Below are 19,342 nucleotides of genomic sequence, written 5' to 3' on the forward strand. Positions count from 1 at the left end.
GAGCTCCCTCCCACTGACACCCTCCACCACTTACTAACAACTCTACTAAATATACCACCTGCAGGGGACACAGGGAAACACAATGGCACATGGCACTCATGTGGCAGAAAACAGTTTGAATGCATTTGAGATTAATTATTTCAAAATAATAAGAACAAAGTCACAAAATATGAAAAGGATTTTGAAACATTTTGGTTTATTTTGCCACATCTACACATGAAGTCAGCCATAAGCAGCACATGTACTGTACTGAATGTAGTATCAATACTGCCTTCTCTCTAAAATAGGATACCGTGTCGCATGACGCTGATATGTACACCTATGTGCACTCTGGAGAATGCAAGGCAACCTTTCATATCTTGTTTCATGCATTAAAGATGATCTTTTTTTTCCACATCTTTAATGCTGAGCATTACATAACACTTTCTAATAAAAGTAACATTATCAGGCAAAGAATGTGGGGATTTACAAGAGACTCTGAATATATCCTGAGTAGGAATGCAACTAACGATTTCATTATCATAATCAATGCCAATTACATGTTGTAAGAGCTCAAGGTAACATCATCAAGTTACACGTTTCAACAGTCCAAAATGTATTATGATTTAAAAGAGAGAAGACCAGTAAATCCTGATATTTCAGCTGCTTGAACCAACAAATATTTGATGCGTTTCCTTCATAAATGAATAAAAATAAACGATTACTTGATTATCAAAATGGTTGACAATTAATAAAAAACAGACAGTGTCATATATATATTTATTATAAACATTGTACATTGAGAACATGAATCATTTTCACTCCACACGATCCTAATCTAGATGTATACTAAAGCTATAACACTATTTAAGTCCAAAGTCTTTATTGACCTTTTAAGGCATTTGTTTTTCCAACATTTGTTTTTTTATTCATTTAATAAACATTGTTTCTAATAAGTGTGCATCGACTTTGTTAACATGGGTGTAAAAGATGCATTATTTAACAAAAATGGACAAACTACTTAAGTTCCATAAAAAGAGTCTCATTAGTGTATCAGAGTGAACTCATCCACTCCAGATATTAACAGCAACACAAATACTGTACGTATTAGTGCAAAGTCATCTCTCCTGCAGCGGAGAGCTTGGTGGAGAAAAACAGCCGGACGAGGGATCGAAACCAATCGGAACAAATGTCTGGAAAACAAAAGAATAAATAAATATTCATATTAACTCTGTCTGTGTTCATGTACAGAGAAGACATATGCTCATGTTTTAAAGTGTTCAGTGTTGGATGTCACTGTCAAACCAAAAGTGATAACTTTAGCGATGCACTGCGTTGGGTCATACAAACATACATATAACAGGAATAGTTTCATATTTTGAGAACAAAGCTAGTTTGCTTTCTTGCTTTCCAAGAGGGTGAATACGTTTTATAGGCGGTGTATGTGTGAATACTCAAAACACTCATCTTCTCAGATCAGGTTAAAGACAACAAACATCAACGTGTCGTTCCTTTAAAGATCACATGACATTTCCTCTGGCGCCACCATGAGGTTCACATTTGTGGTTTTCAGTTAAACGTCTCAAGAACTATTGGATGGTCATGATACAGACATTCAAGTTTCCCTCAGAACGAATTGTTATAGCTTTGATGTTCCCGCAACGTTTCATCGAGTCACACAATCAGGTCACGACTTCCCATCGGCCTCAGCGTTGCTTTGTGTTTCGTGCTAATGAGCAAACGTTAGCGTGCCAACACGCTAAACTAAGATGGTGAAAGTGGTAAACATGTATATCTTCTGAACATCAGCATGTTAGCATTCTGGTGTTAGCATTCAGCTCAAAGCTTTGCTGTGCCTTAGTACAGCCTCCGCTGTAAACATGGCAGCAGACTCTTTTTGTTGAGTCTTATAGCTTTTTGTAATATAATACTGTTTTATAACACTTTCCATATTGCATAGATATAGATTATTTAGTCAGTTAAATTAGCCATTGGAGCACATCATGGGTTAGACTTCTGCTGGTTTTGTCCTTTCATACACTTAATTAACTCAACGCTTGATCAAAATATGATCATTTAATCATTAAATAAAATTATTTCATGTAAAAAATGCTTCACATAGCACCGTTGATACTTCGTCTCTGAGCATGTATATTTCTTGTCACTTGTGATGTTCCTGTTTTTGTTACCTGCTTCGGGACTACGGAGGTAGATTAGCATTCTTGATAACCCCGGCATGTTTACACCTCGTATTTGACCCTGATGTCCCTATCAAATAAACAAATGAATAAATATGCACACTGTCAGCACTGTACTCACAAAGGCCTCTTCGGAGTGCAAGATGGAGGCCAGCGGGTTTCCACAGCGGGGCCGAGGGGGGAGAAAACCGGGAGCAGCCGGGACGGACCCTGAGGTGTAGGAGGCCACCTCCTCGTCCAAGCGAAGCTCCTCCAGAGGAGGGAAACGTTTACGCAGCATCGCCACGGCAAGACTCGGAGCACACATCTTCTGAACAACGAGCTCTGTAATCGTAAAAGAGTCACACTTCAAGACGATATCTGTATGTGTCACACTAAAAGTTACATATTTATATAATATAGTATAATAACTATTATGAGATGTCAGTGTTACCTCTGTGCAGACTTTTAACAGGAGGCTTGATCTCACAGGTTGGCACTGACACAGACGACGGCTCTTCATGCACCGGCAGCACCGGGCCATGCTGCTGGTGACGGGCGGAGCCTTCCTGCTTCTCAAAGCGCCGAGCTCTTAACAGCGTTTTGCCCGTTGAGAAAAAAATGACGGACTCTCTTTGCGGTGCCTGGAAGAACGGCTGTCCTCCCACAATCGCCTGCTGATCCTCCTCGACCTCGCTGCTACCGACCCTGCTGACCTCTACCTGTTCCCCACAGTGGGATGCAGTCTGGAAGAGTGAGGGACGACACCAAACATACAGGCATTCAACAATACATTTCAAATAAGAAACTGACAAGAACTTAATTATTAATTCTTAAGAACTTGAGTTCACTTCTTACAGTTGTGACTTGTCGCTCTGCTCGTGTCTCCGGATCTTTGTCTGTCACATTTGGGCTCACTTCGTCCTCTTGATCATCAAATAATCTCTGGACGATCTCCTGCTAACAAACAAGAAAGTCATATGAATTGTGACATGCATGTATATTTCTGTTTAAAGATATATGCTGTGATGGTAGTAGTAGTAACAGGCTCTGGATCAAAGCTACTGCATAATGTTATTCACGCTCTTGTTCCAGTTACTCCATATTAAACGGTCTCTTTTAATGCAACAGTGGTGTGGCGTTATCGCCACCAGCTTTTAAAATTTGCAATCCGTTCTTCAAATCCTGACCTTGGTTATTAAATAATTTGTTAACATCTTCAGCATCTAAAATCTTGAGGAGACATGAGGATGTTACTGTGACAAAAGGCTATTTGCACCAAAGCTATTCAATATCTTAGTCATCCAACCTCAACGTCAAGATATTTTACATTTTCTATGAAGGCATTACGTTTTGACAGGCAGATTATCTCGATAGTGAAACACAAATGTTATCAACTGAGACAAAATGTACAGAAAACCTTCTTTACAGAGATATATATATCCTGTAGTTTCCTCCCATTACATAAATGTACCAACAGCTGGTATATCTTAATCCAAAAAAGATATGCTGCTTTTAAAAACATCTTTACATTTCTGAAATGTTGCATCCATTATGTGTATCTAAATTGAAAATCAAAAAGTTGTTGTTGTAGCTGCCTTAAATTTCATAGAAAACCCTTCAAGAACACATTTTTGACTCGGTCTTTGACTGTGCCTGAAATCGTATCTGCACAAACAGATGTTCTCTATTTGTTTTGTGTTGGACTTTCGAACAGATTTGTATAAAAGCTCTGGAGACACATTATACAATTGACATGACTTCCTGCTCTCACCTCCTGGTGCGGCTGAAGGTCGGCTTTATAGCTCCGCAGCCCAGGAGTGCTGGCGTACGGTGACTGTTGTGTTGACAGATGCCATTTCTGCAAACAGCAGCATGGTGAGAGAAAGGAGCATCTGTGAGAAACACTGCGTACCTGAACAGACAGAGCATGAACATACTATACATGTAAACTGACCATAGCAGACATGGGCTGATGCCTGGTGTCGCGGACCCTCTGTGGAGTCCATTTATTCAGTGGAGTCTCTTTGACTGCTATTGCGGAGGATTAAAAAAAAGCGGCGTCACATCAGGGTACAGCGACAGAGACGTAAGGATGCATTAGGTTTCATGAGATAACAAAAAAAACAACGGTTCTACATCTTACCTACTGCTCCTCCGGTCGCCTCTGCACGATTCTTTCTGAGCGGCACTCTCTGAGCCTGAGAAAGGAAGCGGCGCACTAAATGTAACTGTGTTTGTGTTTCAAAAGCAATGTAATAGGTTAAAAAAAAACAAATTTTATGTATCCATACTGTGTAGATTGAAGTGCCTCTGCCTGATGGACAGGTGGAGTTTCGGGGTGTGGCACCAACGGGCCCTCCAGCCTTCACTCCCTCGTTCTGCAGGATACTTTGCAGTGCAGCACGGTCTGGGGAGAACTGCAGCGGCTTTATTAATCCTGTAAGAAGAGCACAAAGGGCACAGATATGATTGACATGCAAAGGCTGTCTTATTTACATTGTATTGTTTATGTACCGTTCAGTTCTACAAGAACTCAAATTGGCTCGCTTCTGTCCGTTTCTCGTCGACACGAGACATCACTTTGAAGTTAACTGCGAGCGTAAATATGAAGTGGGAGCCAGCTGCCAGGTAGCTTAGCTTAGCACAAAGACTGGAAACAGACAGAAATAGCAAGCCTGGCTCTGTGCAAAGATAACAAAACCGGCCTACTAGCACTTCTAAAGAGCACTCGTATTTAGTTTGGTTCATTCGTACAAAAACTAAACTGCAAGAACAACATGTTTTGTGTTTCATGGAGAATAAAGAGAGCCGGGATTTGGCGCCCAAAGAATATTTAAACATGGAGGTTATATATTTGCAAAACTTTCCAAGTCAATAAAGAAAATAATTGTGTGTTTATCCCGATGTGAAGTCTTTGGGCCGAGCAGGAACATTGGGCGGGACCCCAGTGGGAGGCTTTTCACCTCCAATCCTCATCAAACTCAGTGCAAGAAAGTGAATAAGTTTCACTCAAAATGTCAAACTATTTCTTTCATCAAATAAATAACGTATTAATATTACAAAGTAATACAAACGCATATATAAAGACAACATTTGACATGACATATCTGTCATTGTCAATGGGGTTAACAGCAAGGTTTATATCTCCTGTGATCACATACTGTATATTCAGGTTCACACGTGTTAAGCTTGTGCTCACCAGTAGTGGGTCCAGCTTTTTGTCGACTCTTCATGACAGACACTCGCTGGGGCTGCAAACAAGAGAATCACCAAATGACCATTAAACACATTTAAAAGATTTATAATAGCTGAACTCACTATTCAGATGAAACATACGCATTCAAAACCTCAATAATAACCAGAAAGTAAAAGAGGAGGGAACAAAAGACAGTAAAAGAAGGAAGTAAATGAAATTTGAAAACTCACCAGGTAGTGTGGAGCTGCAGATCCCGCATCTGTGGCTCTTACTCCTTCGTTCCGGAGGATAGTGAGCAAAGCTGCATGATCAGACTGGAAGTTCTCCAATTTGTCTGAAATACATTAGAAACACTGTTTACTGCAATTCACATGGCAAAATAAATGAGCAATGTAGTTATTAAAAGCACAACAAAAAGAAGAGAGGATGTAATCATGAAAATCCTCATGATTCTATCTAATTCATTATAAGATAGAATTGTATTGTTGTGCAGGTGAGATACATTCATCTCCATGGAGGAATGCAGTTGTTCTGGCAGTATTAAACATCTTCAATTAGTGTAGGAGAATAAAACTAAAGAATATAAGCAAGAGTATTATGTTGCTCCATTTATTAGCCTACCCTGATTGATATTACATGAGGTGGGACAATATAATAGAAACACCTGTCAGTATAACACAATATAAAACAGCACCACAAACTTCAAAATTACCCAAAAGTTGATTCAAAAGATGAACATTATAACCTCCATAAAGGTCGGGTTTATTATTAAAGGGCTGATCTATTGGACTGCAGTTTGAGCTAAATGTACACTGGCAACCGGGTACATAAACAAAGGAAACTACATGGATGCAAATATAAAAACGCAAATATATTCTGGAATATTGTGCAAAATACAAATGGAAGGGTACTGGGCAAAAAAGCAATAACAAGGCAACGACACATGTAACTCACCGGTGGAGCTTTTGGAAGAACTGCCCACTGTGGCCAGCTGCGTGTTCTGGCTAGCATGGGATGTCTTGGCTGGATCTTTGAGACTAAGAAGGCTCATGTTATCCAAACAGGCCTCTGCACTACAAGCAGGCTGTGCCGAAGAAGCAGCGCTGGTCTGATGCATAGCATTATTGGGAACGGACGATACAGGATTGGCTGAAGTCTTAAACGTGTTGGAAGGCCCAGATTGTCCTGAAATCTGTCCGTATGTATCGTCTTCAGCCTCTCCGTTAGATGGCCCTGTACCTTTAATTGAGCCCACATTGCGGTTTAACGTAACTGGCTGTTTCGGAGGTTTTGCATGAATGTTTTGGGTTTTTAAGCGAGCACTGCATACATTGTTATCAGGTTGGACAGCATGAGCGCCGGTCCTTGATTGAGAAACAGTGAGGGGTTGATGGTTTTCAGTGGCCCCTCTTGATACCTTGGGCTGAGACAGGTTGAAAGGTACAGGCCTGGTGCATGGCTTTTTCTTCCTAGTTTTCCCCTGTAGAAACATTTAAAGTATCAAGAACATACGATTAATCTGATTAAATAGGATGCATTTAAATCTGCAGGACATGAAGGAGTCACTTACAGCCAGAGGTTTCTCCTCCCACCTACAGTGAGTTTGACTGAAGTCGGACGGAGTCTGGAGACGAAGGGACTTCGCAAGCACTGGAAGCCGGCTAACACCCGGTCGCACGGGTGCCTTCCTACCTATTTCTGAGGTTCCTGGATCCTGGTTCTCAATATTCTTGTTGGAGAGGTGAGGTGTGGAGAGTAGTTTGGAAGGCTTTGGGTGCGCCGGCACTTTGTTATGTCCATTCTTCGTTCTGTGTGGAGAAAACCAGTCAAAGGAATAAATTCAATTAGAGTAAAACATTGTTTGATTTTATTTTTGAACACTACAGTGTTACCAACACAAACACACATTTTTGCTGCCTTACTTTGAGAAATATAAACGTATTTCTCTTGTTTTTTTTATTTTGTAAAGTTTGCAAATGTTAAATGGCTAAACACAAGACGAGAACAATAACTTTGCCTAATAAAATACATTCTAAAGCATCCACAGTTTAGATTTTAATAGGAGCGTATTGACCAAACAATAAGAGGACAGGATGACACATGATGCCAGAGGTTTTTCGTACCCTACCCTAAAGGCAGGAGAACATACAGTGAAACATTGTCTCTATAGTACTTTATAAACTGGTTTACCTCATGATGTCATGACGGATTTTGTTCTGACTTTGCTGACGAAGGACTGGTGAGGAGTCCATAATGAGAGCAAGGTGTGAAGAGCAACTAGAGGAGCAACACAAATGAGCAACCAAGCATGAAACTCTCTCAAGGCTAAACGCAAACAGTGAATACACATAGAGAAAATACATAAATCCTGCAAAAACATAAACAATAGACTACAATTATTTCCCAAACTTAACAATTCACAATTTTACCAAAGAAAAGAAGCAATTAAGAAAGCTAGAACTCCATGCAGCCACATGCCTCACCATCAGTGGCACAGTAAAAAAAACAAGTATTAAACCAGGTATTTAATAATTTAGCTGGTAAAACGTTATATCCTTTCTCGTTACACATTCTACATACGCACGTAGAGCCGTGTACATCGTTACATACTTGAAAAATAGAAAAGGGACCTCTGTTACTTCCTTCTGTGCTTCCAATAAAGTATTTCTGGTACAATTAGATCCAAATGTTTTGGTTTTGCAGCCGTTTTGTGCGGGTTTAAAGATCCCTTGTTACGTCCTTTCACACCGCAGTGGGGCTGTCAACTTCCTGGACTCGCACCCGTTTGTAAAAAGCGCGCTTCACCATTGGTCGCAATAGGAAGCCGTACCAGCCAATGACTGCACGCAGTTTGGTTATGACGATAACCTCGACCAATGAGCAGCGTGTTCGCATAAACAGCTCCATGGTAACGACGCCAAAGTTGTTTTGTCACGTGATTGCTTTTTGCCGCGGCCTGCGAGTATAATATAAGTTTATTGTCCATGAGAGCGGAAACCAAAACATAAAAGCAGCACAAGAACATACAACATATAAAACAAGTTACAGAAGAAATGTGGTAACAAGTACGTGTCGTACATTAGGAAAAAATGTATATATATATATATATATCACTTAAAGCTAAGCATATAACATGAAAACATAACATACTTGTATAAGCTATTATGTTGAGTTACGTTAAGAGCTCTCTGGGAAGCAGTGTTCCAGTGTATGTGTCTGGGGCTTTTATTGTGAAGGATGAAACAGAAAAATGAAACGAGGAAAAAGGTTATTGTGAAGTGTGTGAAGAGAAAATAAATGTAATGTAGCCGAGGGTTATGTTGCCTATACTTTATAATAGTAATACAATAATAAACACGGGGCTCTGTAGTCTGCACCAAGATGGCAGCAACTTTATTCTCTCTTCACTATTTTCCTTCTTCCGTTTCCTCCTTCACAATAAAAGCCCCAGACACATACACTGGAACGCTGCTTTCGAGAGAGTTCTTAACGTAACTCAACATAATAGCTTACACTATGAAGGTTTGTGGCTCATATTCTAAAATGTTTAAATACTGATTGATTCCGTTATTTGATACCACGATCATAACTACCCTATCACTAAATAGATAAATACTGAGACACTTGGATAATAATGCTGCATATATTGCCCTCTAAATAACGTTACTAATTCATTTAAGTTAATTCAACGTTACCCCCAAAAAGCCTCTAGGGGTCAGTGTTTGTCCTCCCAGTTTTGGAGTAAGCAGCAGCATCCTGATATCAATAGACATTTAGTCCAAGTTAACGTTACCACTTATTTTAATTAACCTCAAATTTATTTGAATATAATGCGATGTGGCTGTGGCTGTGTAGAGTCAAATAAATAAGAGAGTTAAATAGCCAGATAACTAAGTACAAATAAAAGTATAAGAGAAACCATAACTTGTTCACAAATAATACCATATCAATACAATTAATTAATACATTTGTGTCATACTATAATAACATAAAGCTATGATATAACACAACCATTTAAAGGTAGTCTTCTAAAGCATACTATTTACGAAGGACTTTTAATTGTAATGAAGTATTTCCATATTGCAGTATTTCTTCTTCTACTAAAGGATCTGAATACTTCTTTCCCCACTGCAGGATCAGATCATGTTGAAAACAATAAAGACCCTCCCTCTCCGTCAGTGGCTGTGGACGGCCTGCAGATGTCGCTACCAGCACCCCGGTGAAGCCCCATGCCTGCCCTGACGGAGTGACACAGTGTGGGTGTTTGCCTGTCACCCAGGGGCCCTGTGTCAACAGCAGAGGGAAGAAGAAGAGACATAGAGGAGGAAACCAGAAAGTAACTGTGCTGCAGACATGGACCTGCGGTCTGAGCTGCTCAAGTCCATCTGGTACGGTTTCACAGCCCTGGATCTGGAGAAGAGCGGTAAGGTGTCCAAGTCTCAGCTGAAGGTGAGTTGGGGGGGTCTTCTACCAAGAAAACAATACCTTTTTTGTCTGACAATTCACTTACTTTTTGATTCTGCTGCCTCATTTCCTACCACAATTCAAATTCTATCACGTGGGCTCGCTCTGAGAAGGATGAGGTGAAAACAATGTAAAATGCTCAGCAAACTAAATGTCTTAAATGCATTTGTTATTCGGTCTTAGTTAGATTTTATATTGTGCTTCAGGAACTAAGTGTGTATGCAATCTGATCATCTTGAATATTTCCTGTGCTTTTAAAACCACATGCTGTCCAACAAGGAACAAATTAGTTCTCTACGTTTCGCGTGAAACGCTTTCACCCCTGAAAGAGGGCACAATATGCACCTCTGTCTGGCAAGAGCACGAGAGTAACAGTTTGCTCTCAGTCTGTATATGAATGGGCGCCCTCATCTCCAAGCTGTGCTTACACACTGGGCCTCCATGTACCAGCTTATAGTGCAAAGGGTCCTCTGGCACTGGACCTGACCAGAGAACAGCAAGTTGAATAGACATGAGCCCGTGTACGTCAAAAGAACATTGTTAGAGTGAGAGCGAGGAGAAAGTGGAAACATGTTGGTGATTGTTGTCTCTCGCCACAGGGCATCAATGAAGCCACTGTATTTTTGTTGATCTCATTGTTATGTCACTTCTTGGTCTCGCTTTGGATCAGACTCCATTCACTGCCACCTCCACGTTCCTGCGATGAGCTGCCTGCCGCTGCTGGCTCACAGCGAGTCAGCCTCATGACTAGGCTTATCCCTTCCCGTGCATGCAGCCTGTGTACAGGCACCACGCTCTTTAGGCGCACTCAGAGGCAAGCAGTTTGCATGCCACGGCCTCAAAACCGACAGATGTTGTAGTGCGTTGCAGTCTAGAGACAGGATGTGGTTATGGCTCAACGCACGGAGGCTGGTTGTCTGATAACATGCAAAGGATATCTCAAGAAGTTGCATGCTCTCATTTGGAGAAATGTATTGCAGTAAAAGCAAAAGTAATACGAGTAGTAGTAGTACACTGATTGCATATAGTAGTTTATTTCAGTAGTCAATCTTGTGACTCTTTATTTTTTTACAAATAGTTTCCCATTGTTTCACTTTTAGTCTTTTTATTTTGTCAGTCAGCTGCAAAGCACTTTGAGCTGCACTAAATGTATGAAAACTGCTGCATTAATAGAATTTGATTTGATTTATTTTAAACCAGATAAAGAGTTTATTTTTTGCAATTCAAACAGTGTCTTAAAATGTTTAGCATGAAGTACAGTATGTCCTTGAAAATCACTCCAGGCACACTTTCTTTTTCTAGTTTTCACAGTGATGTATGTGCAAAAATTAATTTTAGACATACGATGCAGCAGAAATTCTAAATTTCAGTTCCCTAAAGATCAACATGACCATTTTCTCTGAATTTGTTGCCCTATATTTTCTGCGGGTGTGTACTAGATATACAGTATCTTAATTTTTCAGGTGCTGTCCCACAACCTGTGCACAGTCTTGTCTATCCCACATGATCCAATTGCTTTGGAGGAGCACTTCAGGGATGACGATGATGGTCCAGTTTCCAGTCAGGGTTATATGCCTTACCTCAACAAATACATCCTGGACAAGGTGATAACGCCACAACTATATGCTCTTTTTGTTTTGTCAAATAGTAATGCTGTGTAGTCAAGGATGCTGTTTCAGTTTTTTTTTTATCAATCTCTGTATTTTGTCATTTTAGGTTATTGAGGGCTCTTTTATTAAGGAAAACGTAGATGAGCTCTGTTGGACACTTACGGCAAAGAAAAACTACCAGACGGACAAAACCAGTAGCACTGTTTTGCCAGAGAAGGATGCTTTTCGGCTTTGGTGCCTTTTCAATTTTCTCTCTGAAGACAAGTACCCATTGGTTATGGTCCCTGACGAGGTAGGTTCACTGAGAGTATATTTAGATTCAAATTCATTTCTTCACACTCACTCATTACAATTTCTATCACAAAACATCACTTAAAAAATGTGCAATTTTCTTGATATTCAAAACATGATTGGACTTCAAAGAGCATGTTGTGTTGTTTGATTATTTAAGTAAACAAATACGCACAACTTGAAGTCATAGTTGGTTGTAGCAGCGTAGAATGATAGTGACCATTGTTTCTAAATTTAGCCACATGGATAATTCAAGTTATTGTGCTCTGTTGGTGAGTACAATTCAGAGACTGTAGTCAGTAATTTGTGACCTAAAAGTGGTGCTGGATCTTTAAAACCACTAAATACCTGCCTGAAACCCTGTTTCTTGCCATCATGGAACGCTGTGCACTTTTCATGCAGCGGTGTGGGCTTGTTTCTCACTTGCAGACTCTCGTTTTGGTTTCCTGTCAAGTGTTTTTCACAGCTGCTGCCAAGAGAAAGCCCTACATTTCAAGGGCAGAGCAGTTTCTATCATGCTGAGTTTAAGTAAACATTATCCAGTTTTATTTTAGTACTTGCTTCACACAAAAACCGCTGTGCAAAGAAATCTGTGGTGATATGAGTACTACAGCATAGTAAATACTATTACTAAAGCATGTTTAATTAATAACTAAAAGTTTCTCTTGAGAAAGGACATTGTTGGATGTGATCTTTACCGTGGTGTTGAAAGGTGCAAACTACAAAATAAAGTTCACAAAAAAAAAGGGTGCTCTGATAACCATTTATTGTGAATAGTTTCGCAACTGTACTGAAGTCAAAACAACCTTCAGAGTGAAGTCACTAAAATGCAACCAAAATTAAGCACAAAAAACATAACAAAAGGGTACTTGATTATAATAGAAGAAGATAGTAACTTCCTCCATTGAGTATAATGCAGCAAAGACGAATAATTCAAATGAACCACAATCATTTTCACTCTCAAAACCTTTGGTTTCTTTTCCTCTTCAGGTGGAATACCTCCTCAAGAAGATATGTATGGCTATGAGTATTGAGTTCAACTGTGTTGAATTAGAGGACTTCTTCTCCCAAGACTCAGTGCAGCAGAGCGGCATTACTGTTTGGGTTTTTCTGGAGATGATGAACTCTGGAAAGATGACCAGAGGAATTGATAAGAGCATAATCAGCATGGCTATAGAGGAAGTATACAGGGAGATAGTTGGTGATGTCCTCAAAGAGGTAGGAGAATCATCTGCATCCAGAAGTCCGTGCTTTGGTTCCCGACATGCTCTGCATTGTTTTGGTGACAATATATGTTTGTGTCTGTCGGGTGCATGCAGGGTTATTTGTGGAAGAAAGGCCAGCTGAGGAGAAACTGGAAGGAACGCTGGTTCACCTTAAGGCCGAGCAACTTGTCCTATTACACCGGGGAGGACCGCAAAGACTGTCAGGGCAACATAGTTCTGGATGGGAACTGCTGTGTGGAGGTAAGCAGCTGGAGCTGATCATCTTTAACTGCATCTAAACACTGCTAACGCTGGAGAACTGTGGATTTTAAAAGAAAAGAAATACATAGTTCTCATTTCCTTTATTTTGTACATTTGATTTGATTTCCCTCATCTTTGTTTTTTCTTGGGAATTACAATAAAATGCTACCACTTCAGGACAAAGAAAATAAATTTAAAAAACGCTTGTTGAATTGTTCTCAACCAATAGACATGTGCAACAAGATGCAAGGAGTTGCAGTGGATGCGAAAATGATCAGGGGTGAGGAAGGAAGAAAATGATGTCTCACTTTTCTAAAAACAAAAAAAAGCAAGGCCCTCCCCAGTGTTATTATAATTTGGACCATTTCCTTGAAAGGGCCCTTTCACACCTGTCTTGTGTGGTCCGTACTTTGATCTGAACCATCGCACAAAACCGCTGAACCGAGAGCCCGTTTACAAATCAATGTCAAGTAAAGTGAGACGCAGCTCATGTAGATGATGACGACAGGACGTATGTCATGTAGAGTTCTTTGGTCCGCAAAAACTAACCGTATCAAATGTATACAATCTTACCATAGAAACAGAATAGGAGTAGAACAGACGCAAACTGTTATCCGTGGTCCTTTGACTCATAAAAATTGACAAGTGAAGATTGTTGTTAGCCGTTGTGGTGGTGTAGCATTAAAGCATGGTGGAATTGTCAAGCTAGCTAGCTAACTAGCGTACAGCTAGCTAGTTAGCTAGCTTGCTGAACAAAGTTGTCACTCATCTGGCGATAGCAATGCGGTTTACTAATGTGACAAAAGTGTGTGAGCGAAGCATTAAGTTGCTAATCACTTAAGCCCCCCCTCCTAAAAATGTCAGCTTCCCTTCAGCAAGGAGAAAATGACATAACCCTCCCTCTTTTCTGAACCTCGCTACCCCCGATAACTTTTTCAAGTTTATAAGATAACTTTGGGTGGAAACTGATTGTTTCCAAATTCCTCACAAATCTGACAGATTTCAAATGAACTGAACTCAAGATTAGTGTTCGACTCTCACTCGAATGAATGACCCATTCTGACTATGAAGCCTGCAGTAGAGGAGCGATTGTTACCTGGGCTGTTCTGGTGATCACTGCCACACAGTACCACACTTAGTAATGACAAAGTATGGTCAAGCTCTGTTATTTTTTCAGCAAGACCCCTACACACTGCACCATGTTACTCCAAAGTAAGCAAAGCAATCATTCTAAAACCATGCTTTATTATAGGAAGTAGACCATCAAATATTGTTTGGTCATTCAAAATGGATCAAAAACATCTTTTACCCTGTGAGTTCACCTTTTTTTTCTCCTTAACACTGTTTATTTCCGAGACAGTCACAACAAATGTAAAAGACACGTGAAGAAGGAATTGTTATCCATTAAAAATAATGTGTTCCTTGTTGAACAGGTGCTACCAGACCGGGATGGGAAAAGGTGCATGTTTTGTCTGAAAACCCTCTCCAAGACTTATGAGATGAGCGCCTCAGACACCAAACAGAGACAGGAGTGGACTTCAGGTCAGAGGAGTAGGGCTGTCCTTGATTAGAGAAATTCTCAGTCGACTAACAATCGTACAGTTTTGTCGACACAACAAATCATGCATAAGTTTACCAGGGACGTGCCAGGGATGATTAGTTTCTTGGAACTAACTCATTCAGCACGAGAAAAGCTTTAAAAATGATTAATCGACGATAGAAATCTTAGTCAACTAAGACCAATGACCAGTTATAGAGGAGTCTTGATCACTAATAAGTTATGGATCAATCTTAAAAGCTTCATTTTCATATCAAGACATTAAATATGATCTTCTTTATAGCCATTCAAACAGCTATCAGGCTACACGTGGAGGGGAAAACATCCCTCCACAAAGATTTGAAGCTGAAGCGGCGTGAACAGCGGGAGCAGCGGGAGAAGAGACAGCAGTCCAAGGAGGAGGAGCTGCTGAGGTTGCGGGCCCTGCAGGAGGAACGGGAGCGTAAGCTGGCCGAGCTGGATCTCCTGAAAGAGGCGCAAAAGCAGGCTCAGGTCCTCCTGGCGCAGGACGAGCAGAGGAGGCGCCAGCAGCACGAACAGCTCCAGCGGGCACTGGAGGTCCAGCTGCAAGAGGCTGAGGAGGTGAGTGTGGAGGCAAAGAAGGGGAACAAAAAGGTTTTGAATTCAGTAGCAAAAAGATGTGAGTGTTAATTCCTTTGCTTGTTGCTGTACCTCTCAAGGCTCGGGTCAGTATGCAGGCAGAGATGGTTCTGAAAGAGGAGGAGGCGGAGCGGCAGAGGAAGAGGATCAAGGAGCTGGAGGAGATGCAGAAGCGTTTGGAAGAGGCGCTGCAGTTGGAGATCAAAGCCAGAATGGATGAGGAGGTCTTCCGCTATGCTCAAGCAGGGTAGAGTGTTTATGTACCCAACCATCTCTAAGACACGATTAGAGACATTTATACACCGTCATAGTACAATAAGATGTCATTTGTTTTGTCTGAGAGCCACCAAACAATAATCTGTGAGGCGCTCTCTGCAGACAGCAGATATCAAGTTCAGCTGCTGAAAGGAGTTCACGTTGCGTTATGTTCCTGAGGAAGTTGAGCCGCCAACAGAGGAAGTTGTTAAATGCTGCCATCAGTTAGATCTAGTGTCACTCTTTCTGTGCTCTTTCAACCTTTCCAAGTAAAAGTTTTCTGATTAATTGATCACATTAATCTGCAGCACATTAACAGCACGCATTAGTTTCTGTGCATCTTTGCTCATTACAATGTCTGAAACATTATGTAAATATTTGATCCTCTCAAACAGTGAGGATTCAATCATACATTCTTTTATGAAATGTTATTGTTTGTGTTCTCTGTTGTGTCCAGGTTACTGGCTGAGGAGGAGGAGAAAATGAAGGCCCTGATGTCCCTGCAGGAGGAACAGGAGGAGTACATCCTGAAGACACAGAGGGAGAAGCAGGAGCTCAAACAGGAAATGGAGGTCAAGTCACGATCCCTGGATGAGGCTCAGAGGCAGCTGGAGGAGGTCCGCGCCAACAGGCACAGGGTGGACCAGGATGTAGTGGTAAGAAGAACAAAATAAAAGCTTCACATGTAAATAAATAAGAGAAGAATCAAATCGATCTTGTATCTCTTAGAGGAAATGTTGTTTGTTGGGGTTCTGGTGTGATACCAGAATAAAACATTGAACCAATAGCAGCTGCTGTTTTGGCTCAAGTTTGCACTTGCACACCTGTTAAGTTGAATTTCAAGCCTATATGACCATTATTAATTCAATGTATTTATTTGTTAACCATCATTTAACCAGGTAAGAGCCTGTTGAGATTTTAGGATGACAGAGGCAAGACGACGGCATCTACATGTAGTTACAGACAGGGTGGCACATTACAGTGTGCAGTATAACACAGACATTAATGGAACGAAATACACAGCTGTTATGGCTTTTCCTTCAACTTATGAATTCAAAGTCCAACCAGAACTAAAGCGTTAAGGTGCAACTTACTCTCTCCTTTGGAGACTTCATGAGACTCGTTTTATGAATTGTATACTTGATGATGGTATCACTTGTGCACAGTCTTGTGTTCTTTCTGCTTTGCCAATCTCCCTCAAGAGAGTCAGCATTGTACATTCCTCGATGTTGCAACTGTCATTTTTTTCCGTTAGTGACAGAACTTTGTAACCTTGCTGTGAAAAGATACTTATTACAGATATGGTTGTATTAGTTGTAGTTGGTTGTAATGCTAACAGTAGTTTATTTCTTAATTGCTTATCGGTGTCAGGTGTTTTAACGAGCTGCTCTTTTTCTCTGACAGGCTGCCCAGCGGAAACTTCGCCAGGCGAGCACCAACGTCAAACACTGGAACGTCCAGATGAACAGACTGATGCGACCCATCGGACCAGGCGGTATGTGTCCCATCTGCCCGACGAGATGGTGCATCGTGTGACATGACAAACATACAGGATTTACAGCTTGATTTTTCAGCTTTCACACCAGCAGAGGAAAGGCAAACCTTTGACATCAGGCATATTTCACAGACAACATGTTGACACAGTAGGAAAAGCACAGCTATAAATGATACAAAAAATTACTTGACTAATGACTTCTATTTTGCTGCCTCAGTTTCAGGGTCATGGTTTTGTACATACTGGCTCATTGTCACACTTACTGGGACACGTGAATTGAATTTACAGATCAGCAAAATAAAATGCTATTAAATGCTTGTTTTCATCGACCAACACAACATTAGAAGTGTAGCAGATAAACAGCTGATTCTCCTGATGGGTGCCATTATACAACAGTGTTGTCATCGCTCCACACAGATGTGATGTTTTGAGTGTTTTCATCCAGCTGTTTTCATGGGCAAATGGAAAAAGTGAAAAAGTGTGAAAAAGGTCTGATTTCTGATAATAAAACTTTCTACTGTTTCAGTGGCAAAGAAGGAACCTCATATTATGTGGTGACAAGTGTGTGTTTGAAATAAGCATTTATGTCTTATGTTACAGCAGCATTTGAATTATTTCCACAGAGTGTACTGTAGGTTACTAGATGCCGCGCTGCGGTTGGGTTGACATTTAAATTTGCTTCATGTAAAGACTGGTGTGACACAGTTTTCTTAGATCAGAGATTGTATGTGAATAAATAAATGGTTGTTATATTTCATAGCCTGTTCTGTAAATATATTTACTGAAATTTCAGGGGAGGTTTGACCAGCAAATCCCTTCTCTATTTCAGCATCTTCATCTCCAAACCACTTGGTCTGATTTTACTCTGAAATCTTTTCTTTGTGCTGTTTTTAGAGAAGAGACCATCGTTAGGAAGCTCCTTCTCAAGCTTCCAGATCCCGACACAGAGAGATCCAGGGCTGCGTCTCAGAAGGAGATCAGGATCAGAGGAACAGGACGAGGAGAGCAAAGAAAATGTTGACAACCGAGCTGGATGTGATTTAGAAAAGCGCCACTCCCATGCCTCTAACGGAGACATGGACATCCCCTAAAAACACGAGTCAGAGAGGCTGCATACGTCACTTCTGTCACTTTCTGACAGACAGGGCAAGAGATGGTGCAACAGTTGAACGTCTACACTTAAAACTGAATTTACTACCAACAGTACTACCATTTCTATTAAATGTTGAATTACTGACCTCACGTCACAAACGGAAACAGCTTAAAATATTTTAATGAGAAGATGCATTTGCAGAATCAACTAATGCTTTGACTGCAGCCTGTGTGAGGCCTGTTCTGAACATAAACGATACCTCAGTGCAAAGAAAACGAGCTGTAAGCAAGATCCCCAAAGTGCAAAAGTAAGTTGAGATGTGTTAGACTAATATTTGCATACAATGCAAGGAAGCTCATTTGTTTAGCACTGTAATATAGACATATAACAATTTAATCTTTACATATGTATTTTTTTGGCCGGAGGGTGGCTTTTTTTTAACATAAAAAGTTGGTTCAGTATTAGAGTTTACAGCAGTTTCCTTAGAATAGTATCATTCCTGATAAACAGGAAAGAGAGAGAAACTCTCATTGAACTTCCTGTTTCTATTGTCAGTTAACGTAATTGTAAATAAAAGAGTGAATTGATGCCTTAACCTGATTTCTGCCTGTATCTTTCCTGTGTTAAATTATGTGCCCCCATATCAATTATTTGAAATAGGTAAGTGTATTAAGTTATAAGAAAGGTGACATTTTAATTACAAAGACCTCAGAATGGAGCACACTGAAACCCACACTGCTGAATTTTCAAACTGCACATCCGCTTTAGTTTGAAATTGAGTCCACGTCATTTGTTCTGGGTTAAAATGTGTCATCGATGATTAATTTGACGGCTCTCACAAACAGAAGTCGGCACGTATGAGTTAACAGGGACATCCGCTGACACACAGAGCAAACTACATGTCTTCTGGATTGATTTTTAGAATCCGTTAGTGTTTTTTTAAAGACGCGTTGTCAACATCTGTTTTACCTGCAAGCATTCACAGTTTTTTCCCCCTTTTTTTGGGGACTATTTTTGGCTCTGCTATACAATAATTCATATTATCCAGATTTAAGAGAGTTACAGTAAAACCAAATTCAAATGCATGGCCGGGTTAACCTGCCAGTGTGGCCAAGAGCAAAAAACAGCTGCTAAGCCCCCAATTTATTCCTATGA

At 40.5% G+C, this 19,342-nt stretch overlaps 2 protein-coding genes across 4 annotated transcripts; one reads left to right on the forward strand and one right to left on the reverse strand.

Moving 5' to 3' along the window:
- Positions 1 to 194: 194 nt before the first annotated feature.
- On the reverse strand, positions 195 to 8,124 carry troap (trophinin associated protein). 2 transcript variants are annotated; one of them, XM_079177739.1, is made up of 14 exons: positions 7,966 to 8,124; positions 7,546 to 7,632; positions 6,926 to 7,163; positions 6,310 to 6,835; positions 5,586 to 5,689; positions 5,359 to 5,410; positions 4,451 to 4,596; positions 4,303 to 4,357; positions 4,114 to 4,190; positions 3,931 to 4,017; positions 3,015 to 3,113; positions 2,611 to 2,902; positions 2,299 to 2,501; positions 195 to 1,172 (listed from the first exon to the last, which is right to left on the reverse strand). In XM_079177739.1, exons 2-14 carry the CDS (start codon positions 7,605 to 7,607, stop codon positions 1,098 to 1,100), a joined length of 2,016 nt encoding a protein of 671 aa, XP_079033865.1. In that variant the 5' UTR covers positions 7,608 to 7,632; positions 7,966 to 8,124; the 3' UTR covers positions 195 to 1,097. The 2 variants fall into 2 exon arrangements, with proteins under 2 accessions (XP_079033865.1, XP_079033864.1); XM_079177738.1 differs by having other exon boundaries at positions 3,015 to 3,116.
- Positions 8,125 to 9,680: 1,556 nt separating this feature from the next.
- Positions 9,681 to 18,787, forward strand: LOC306703365 (differentially expressed in FDCP 6 homolog). 2 transcript variants are annotated; one of them, XM_079169312.1, is made up of 12 exons: positions 9,681 to 9,804; positions 11,283 to 11,423; positions 11,536 to 11,721; positions 12,711 to 12,938; positions 13,040 to 13,186; positions 14,439 to 14,498; positions 14,620 to 14,728; positions 15,028 to 15,326; positions 15,425 to 15,591; positions 16,057 to 16,255; positions 17,004 to 17,094; positions 17,989 to 18,787. In XM_079169312.1, the coding sequence occupies exons 1-12, from the start codon at positions 9,709 to 9,711 to the stop codon at positions 18,183 to 18,185; spliced, it is 1,920 nt and encodes a 639-aa protein (XP_079025438.1). In that variant the 5' UTR covers positions 9,681 to 9,708; the 3' UTR covers positions 18,186 to 18,787. The 2 variants fall into 2 exon arrangements, with proteins under 2 accessions (XP_079025438.1, XP_079025439.1); XM_079169313.1 differs by lacking the exon at positions 14,439 to 14,498.
- The last annotated feature ends 555 nt before the right edge of the window (positions 18,788 to 19,342 follow it).

This window comes from Pholis gunnellus (assembly GCF_910591455.1).
Source record: "Pholis gunnellus genome assembly, chromosome: 2".
Taxonomy (NCBI): Eukaryota; Metazoa; Chordata; class Actinopteri; order Perciformes; family Pholidae; genus Pholis; species Pholis gunnellus.

Excerpts from the sequence above, each read along its gene's own strand:
- troap (XM_079177738.1), bottom strand. The coding sequence starts at position 7,607 with ATGGACTCCTCACCAGTCCTTCGTCAGCAAAGTCAGAACAAAATCCGT. Across the intron at positions 5,690-6,309 it reads TTCTTCCAAAAGCTCCACCG|ACAAATTGGAGAACTTCCAG; the intron begins GTGAGTTACATG and ends AATGTATTTCAG. Across the intron at positions 4,597-5,358 it reads AAAAGCTGGACCCACTACTG|GATTAATAAAGCCGCTGCAG; the intron begins GTGAGCACAAGC and ends CTCTTCTTACAG.
- LOC306703365 (XM_079169312.1), top strand. The coding sequence starts at position 9,709 with ATGGACCTGCGGTCTGAGCTGCTCAAGTCCATCTGGTACGGTTTCACA. Across the intron at positions 11,722-12,710 it reads TGGTTATGGTCCCTGACGAG|GTGGAATACCTCCTCAAGAA; the intron begins GTAGGTTCACTG and ends TTTCCTCTTCAG. Across the intron at positions 14,729-15,027 it reads GAGACAGGAGTGGACTTCAG|CCATTCAAACAGCTATCAGG; the intron begins GTCAGAGGAGTA and ends TCTTCTTTATAG.